The sequence below is a fragment of the Acipenser ruthenus genome, chromosome 23, assembly GCF_902713425.1.
Source record: "Acipenser ruthenus chromosome 23, fAciRut3.2 maternal haplotype, whole genome shotgun sequence".
Taxonomy (NCBI): domain Eukaryota; kingdom Metazoa; phylum Chordata; class Actinopteri; order Acipenseriformes; family Acipenseridae; genus Acipenser; species Acipenser ruthenus.
In genome coordinates, this window is record NC_081211.1 from 27574553 (window position 1) to 27582375 (window position 7823).

General features: G+C 37.2%; 1 protein-coding gene across 1 annotated transcript in view; it reads right to left on the reverse strand.

Moving 5' to 3' along the window:
- Positions 1–509: 509 nt before the first annotated feature.
- Positions 510–7823, reverse strand: part of LOC117412971 (melanin-concentrating hormone receptor 1-like) — a 12445-nt gene continuing 5131 nt past the window's right edge. Inside the window, exon 2 of the mRNA XM_034021639.3 lies at positions 510–4910. Coding sequence (XP_033877530.3) covers positions 4262–4910 — 649 coding nt within the window. The 3' untranslated portion in view covers positions 510–4261. The remainder of the gene's footprint in view (positions 4911–7823) is intronic.

Below are 7823 nucleotides of genomic sequence, written 5' to 3' on the forward strand. Positions count from 1 at the left end.
CACACACACACACAACATTGAATTACTGTCTTTACTTCTGCAAGAAATGAGTGGTCCTCAAATACTCTTTCATCACAGCAGATATTATATTTGCATTAATGTATGTATGCATGCATCACTGTGCTAAACAGACATCTTCTTCTCTATTTGTATGAATTTATCTTCATTTTCATCCCTCTCCTGCCTGGACAAGCTACCCACATACAGAGTTGCAATTTCATTTTCAGCTTTTCAATACCATGCCATAAGGGCTTGAGCTGTTAATATCAAGACTGGTCTTCTCTTTATCCTGAATTCAAGGAAGAGTCTGGGGAAGATAAATATGTGTAATATTTGTAATAGTAAAGTCAGAACAGCAGACTCAGTTTTCAGAATGCAGCTATTGCTGATGCAGCTGGAAGTGCCAGTGTCAGTGTCCACGTGTGTGGCTGTTTATCCATTTCCACTGCCTGACACTACATCAGAGCACAGAAAGAAATAGCACAAGAATACCACGGCTTACATGTCAAAGCTTTATTGGAACATTTAAAGCTGATAAACTCAGGCTTGCAGGTTTGGCATTTTGTTTTGTTAATTTTAGAAATTAGAAATAATACAAACAATTTCAATTGTAATACACAACATCTGCGCAGCTTCGAGAGATAATACATATCGACTGACTTTACCACAGTCTTTCATTAACTCCTATTTCTTAAAATATAAAATAAGACCCAAACAGAAAGTGACTTGGTTGTCTGGATGAACGGTAGTTTTGTTAAAATTACTAGTTGCTTTTTTTTTTTTTATTTACCTGTCAATAAACAAGAGTTAATTAAAGACTTGTAAACACTTATTGTCCCATTAAGAATCTTTTTCTTTGCATCTCATTAGCATAACAAAAACACACACAAAAAAAGCAATAGCAAGATTTCAATAACACACTTACTGCTGTTACTTCTCCCTGTTCATTTGATCCAATCAGAACAATTTCCATCTATGCTATAGTATACAGCATAATAAGATCACATGACATGTGGGTGTGGTCTATGACACATTGTGGGGTGTACATTTTAAATGACATCTTAAAAGCAACACCCTGTAACTGTATGAATCCTGCCAGCGATGTAATGACTTTTACCAACAACAGAAATACAATGGTAAGGGAATTTAAAGTCCATTGATAAGATATAGTCCATTGATAAGATATATATATATATATATTTTAACATCATACTCACAATATGATACTGTATACAGTACATTACATATAAGATTGCACCATCCTGAGTGGCAGCTCTAAGAATTTCTGCATAAAAAAACCTTTCAAAGGAACCATATCCAAGGAACTAAACACATGATATTTCCTTCCTGTATGGACAGGGTTACAATGTAATGGCACGATGGTTGTACTTTTCATGAGACGCTGTGCCATTTGAACCCTTCTCCAAACTTATCATTATCATTCATGATGCCATATTATTTTATCAGTACGTGTTTTCAATGAATAGACCAGGGGAATAAGATACAGTATGTTGCAATGCCACTCCAGCATAAAATTCTCAACCAGGGACTTCATAGTGGAAACAGCACTGCAATGCATTTACTGGCATTTAGTGAACATACAGTGTATTTTGTATCATTAGTTGAAATAAAATAAAGAAACATGTTAAAAGTCTTTTCCTGTTTATCTACTGTTTTCTAATGTACTGTGTGCTTTGTGTCTATTTGTTCACATGACAATCTACACAGGTCACTCTATTATAAAGTACTACTGTTTCTACTATTGGAATAGTCCCAGCTGACATTTCATGAAAAACACTTAACTAACCAATACTGGCACTTGTGTTACAATGTGTGCACTATTCATTAGGCCCAGGGTTATAATGTGATTTGGCCACATGTTGGTAATGACAGTAATGCTATAAATAGCTGGTCAGGGACATCTCCAGGCATTCTGAGACAATGCATAGTCCAAGCAAATCATATTTTACACCATCAGATCTGGGTTATCATACTGCTTCAGGTGGTATTTGTACACAGCATGGTTTATTTTGTATAAAACTGTTTTTTTTTTTCCATGCAGATTTAGGTTGTTACTGTATATGAGCATGTCATAAACGGTTTGAATGATTGTTGTAGCAGTATGCCAGGCACTCTGTTTGCAGTACTGGTAGCATACTTGCATGCACAGTTTCTGTTGCTATACCTTCTTTGACTGAACATTGGCCATTTCAAGTTTTGTATACAAAAATGATGCAGCATTTGTTTAAGTATATAATGACCTCATTGCATCAAGTATAGACAATATTCCATTACAAGTAAACACTGTTTAACATGGTTATGTATATTATAAAATGAGATTACTACTACTACTACTAAAAACTATCAAAAACAGTTATTTCAACTTTTTAATTTTCAAATCTTTTTACAAACTACTTTAAAAACTACTACTACTACTACTACTACTACTACTACTACTACTACTAATACTACTACTACTAATAATAATATTTTTTGTCATTGCATTCCATATTGTACCATTGATTAGGATGAGAACTAAGATGCCCTTGAACAGTGACGTTGTTGCATTATTGACATCTCCATTCCGTTCTGCATTTGCTTTGAATATATTTAGAAAACATATATTTTACTCTGGTCGTAAATGTTTCAATCCAAAAGCTTATTTCTATCAGCACTATACTGGTTCTAAACCAACCTTTTCATGGATAATGGGATGTAAAAAATAAAAAAAATAAAGGGTAGCACTTTAGTTTAGGTATCTGTTATATGTGATGGCAACAAAAAAAATAAATAAATAAAAAGTGTATAATAACTGTATTGCAAATGCAAAGCAGCCCCATACAATTGGTGAGACTGACCTGAAAAGACTTATACAAGGAAAAACTCCAGTTTAGGAACCATTTGTATGAACATACATATATGTGTTATATAATTTTACATACAGGTAATTATTAACATAGGATAACAGTTTATTACAATGACATTTGAATAACACATTCATATTACTAGGTTTCTTAGACGTCAAGGACCTTAGCTACATGTTCTTATAACACTGTATTGACATAGCCTGTTATTATTAATACACATCTCATATTTTTTTATAATACCCTTCATTACACATTTGATTGGTTATTTATAATGCTAAAACTAAAGTGTTACCTTTAAAACAAATTGACAAGAGAAACCACTGCTTTAATTTTGAGTGGCTGTCTATAAAAAACAGGTTTCCAGGTCCTTTGGAGTGAGGCTGTGCTGCATACTGAGTTATTTATTCATAATATCTAGATAGGTCTTATAACTGATCTCTAGCCCTCACAAAAGAAAAAGTGCATATCATAAATGCTCTCTGTCTTTTGAAATGTGGGGTGCAGCGTCTGCGTTCTGGTGAACCATTCATCAACACTTCCTTTGTTGTAAACTTTGTAATATAACCTTGTTACATAATACAGAAAAGAGAGGCTAGAGACCCAAAATAAAATTACAAACCCTTTCATTTAAACAAAAGCTGTTCCCCATGTTATTAAAAAATGGGTTGCATTGATTGCTCCGTGTTGTATTTGCATATCAGGCTTTCTGGTGGCTTAATCATAAATCACTTAAGCTTTCCTCTTGTGAAATTATAATGTAATCAAAACATTGATGCAAATAATAACCCTGTAATTCACTACACTCCAGAGATTATTTTTACACACACACGCATACACATTCAGGTACAACCACAGTTAACCTAGTGCTATATTCAGATGAACTTTGATTTAATCTTGACCTCTCAGGACCTCTCAGGCCCCCACTGAACCTGACATTACCTAGGGATTAAAGCAACAACATAATTGCACTGGTGTGATATTATCAGAGCATTAATGCGATCTTCAATTATGGAAATTCCAATGTTACAAAACTGACAAGTGAATAACTTAAGAGTTCTTAAGAGACTTTGATGCATTATTTATACTGCATGACTTTAGTTGTTTGGTTCTAGTTTTGTGAAATGAGCAGTGGTTATAATTAAAGAGTGGAGAAAATTTACGATAATGTAAAAACCCGAACTATCAACCCAGTTTTCTAAGATTATTGAAAAAAAGTTTTTTGCCCTAGTGAAAATTGTGTCTCTGCCTTTTTGTCTCAATGGCCAAATTAAATGTTTATGTAATAAACCTACCAAGAAACAACTGAGGCAGAGGTAGGAAACTAGGAGTTCAAGTTGAAAGTGCTACACTTTCATGTCAATAACTTAAATCACTCCATCCAGCACCTAAAATGTTTAAATAACTGTGCTCCGATAGTTAGTCTCTGCTGTGACGGAGGAGCCTCCATCAGTCTTGACCACAGTGTGCTTGGAGGTGCTCAGCTGGCCATTGTGGGACTGCTTACTCTGACAGAGCCGCTCCTGGAAGTTCTGTGCGAAGCAGAGCAGCATGAGGGGGTTGACGCAGCTGTGGGCGTAGCTCAGGCAGATGCTGATGTGGTAGGCATAGAGGAAAGAAGGAGTGGGGGCCACGGCGGTGAGGTTGAGCACCTGCATGACATGGAAGGGCGACCAGCAGAGCAGAAACACCGCGATGACCAAGAGGACCGTCTTGGTGGCCTTCTTGGCCCAGATGGACTGCTTCCGGCGCACCCTACGGAGGGATCTGAAGACATGGTAGAGCGTGAGAGAGTAGAAAGTGCTGATGATGATGAGGGGGATGATGAAGCCCATGGTGGACTGGTATAGGGTGTACCAGTACATGTCTCTGGGGCCGGAAGGCAGGTCCAGAACGCACACTTCTGCCTTTCCCACTCGGATGGTCCTGGAGTACAGCATGACTGGCACTGTCAGCAGGAAGCTGCCAGTCCACACTAGGGCATTGATGACCATGGTCCACTGGATGGTCCTCCTCTCCGAGGCTGGGTGGACTATTGCAACATACCTGAAACATAAAGAAAATGGGGAGGAGATTGTGAACTGAGCAGGGTCTTGGACAACAAGTATGCTAGTTCCCTCCAGGTTTCCCATCAGACTTAACTTTGACTCACGTGCAACTGTAAGAGATCACTTCTTCTAAGTTTGTGCCTCATGCTGTATAAACACTATTTCAATTCAATAAGTATTTTACCAAGAGAGAGACAAATGCTTGTTTGCAGAACTAGTCTTGGTTTGAGTTGACAAACAGCAAGTCAACGCAAACCAAGAGAGAGACTCCTCAAACCCCATCACAAACAGTAGGGAACAATGCCTGTCTTGTTCCTTGGAACTTTCTATTGTTGCCTTTAAAAAGCCTGAATCGAGGAGTTATTTTATATTGATTACATTTTTTGAGCATCTTTTCTGTGTATTTGTTTTCCATAATCTTCCTTGACAGTTCTTCTCCTTTAAATACATACATGGTTCATCATTTCTTTTTCATGTTTCTTTATTTCTTATTTATTTTTGCAAGTCAATGGATACGCTTCAGCTGTCACCTGTGGCTTCTCCACATGAGAAAAAGCAAAAAGCGCTCCATCACTGTGATAGAGAATCTCATTTAATTCCGTATCAGCCGCTGAATAAAAAGGTTTCCACTGAGATAACAGGACTGGGTTGTACAGCTGAATAACAGTTATAATAGCGTTATCCAATGTCATTAGGAAAAATAAAATATGATCTATTATAAGACCTGTAAAGAATGGTTATTTAAAATAAGGAACTATTCAACAGAATGAAATGTAATACTGCTGTGACAGAGTGCACTCCCAAGTGAATGTCAACAGAAATAAGACCAAGATTAAAAAAAGATTAAACATGGTCCCTTGCTCACTATGTTAATTTGTGAAGTGCCTGCTCGCTCTGTTAAATGCCCTGTTTACAAATGATTATGCATGCTAATGTACTACATTGTACAGTGAAAACAGATAACAACCGTAACAAAAACACTTGCCATCTGCAAGACACCTTTGCTGTTGATAATGCCATGCAAATGAACTATAGGAAATATTTTGACAGACAGCACAGAAAGCATAAAGCAGCATTACATGCCATGCTAATTTCATGAAGAGTAACAACACTGTACCGATCTGTTTATTTCCTGCCAGCTAAGAACTGACACAGAGCTCACTAACGTTTCCATAAATAGTATTGATCCATTTTCAAAAGAAATGTTGGTTTTTTTCTGGTTTGAATTTTACATATGAATCTACTACGCTCGCTGTGCAATCCACTCTTCTTGAACTGGAAGGGGCAGTGGAGTGTGAGAAGCAATGTGGAGTGCATTACCCACATGCCTATTGTCTCCCCATTGAAAGGGCACTGTCAGTCTTATTAAAGGACAGTGTACTGACCCTGACACCTGCTCTAAAAAATAATTTACAAGTGCAGATATTGCAAGATACAAAAGAAGCTACCAGCTGTGGCATTATGAATAGGCTGGCAGTGTTAACAAGGTGCCCCTGCAGATATACGCCTTAATGAAAGCCTGGATGTTTCAGCATACTGGGTCATCACAAATCATGTCAGATTGACAGCATACCTGCTGACCCCCGTGTGTTATTTTAACATGTAGAACTTTATCTTCAACCGTAAGAGTGACTGCAATAATAAAACAGCTCAGGGTGTCGAGAGCTACTGACATTCCACATGATAACTCCCAAATGCAAGGCTAGTAATGATTCACAGTGTTGCAGCACTGAATATTTGGTAGCTTTTATTTCTGCTTGCAGACAATGGTGAGTCTCTTCCTGGCTTGGATTTAATATTTTAGGTTAAACAGCAAACCCACACATAGTACTCCACTGTGAGCTGCATTCTGCCTCAATTGGTGACAGGTGTTCTCTGGAACAAGATAACAGTAAATAAATTACAGGTTGTAGAGCTCACCCCTTTAGATTTTTAAAAAGGTTCTAACTAAATAAGCAGACAGAATTCCAGCAGGTTATATTCCAAGCAGCACCATTTGTAAATACACTTAACCTTTCCTGCCTCTTGTGATTTTGAAACTTTTTTTCTAAACGTTCTCGTTTGCTCTTTGTAACTCAGTACAATTAATCATGCGAACAGGGATTTCAAGCAGAAAATAATTACAGTTTTTCAGTCTGGATTTTAAAAGTGGGAATATTCTTGGGAACTCACTGTTCTGTCCACTGAGCTGCAGGTTCTTGCTTTCAGGTTTGAAAATATAAAAAAAAATGTAATTAACTGTAGTTAATTAAAATGATTATAAGACTGTTCTTTAGTTTACCATTTAAGGAACTAACTTTAAAAAGGAAATATAAGTGGGCAGAAAGAAGGATGCTGTGCACAGCAGACTGTACTGTGAAAAATAAATTGAATTCCTAGAATTGTCCTCAGGTTGTATTCATTTTCTATGGTAAATCTTCAGTATGGCTGACCTCTGATGTGGTGTTGCTACTGGTATCTGCCTGTGGCTGCTAATGACTGGGAGTTCTGTGGGTAAGATTCAAGCTGCACAGCAAGTCATTTCTCATATTTAATTCAGTAGACGGGTTTAAAAAAATGGTTTCAGAAACAAACAGAAAGCTGACAGGCCAACATGGAAACAGAACAGCCGCGGACATCAAAAAGTATAAAACATTGACAGGACAGTCATTTTTCCACAACTGAGTAAGCATGTTTTATTTGTCTGTTACTCAACTTGAATGGCTTTCTCTGAAGACTAGTGATCATAGTTTTTTTCAGCAAAAACTCCTGATATTGGGTAAACCTCTGCATGGCAATAAACCGATTAAGCACAAAACACATGTTTTTGATCTGCTCTACGGCTTCAGTCACGCAATGGAATACAGACTGACTTTCAAATCCGTCACACTGGATAAAATGGCTGTCAAATGTTGTTCAGTCAACTTACTGT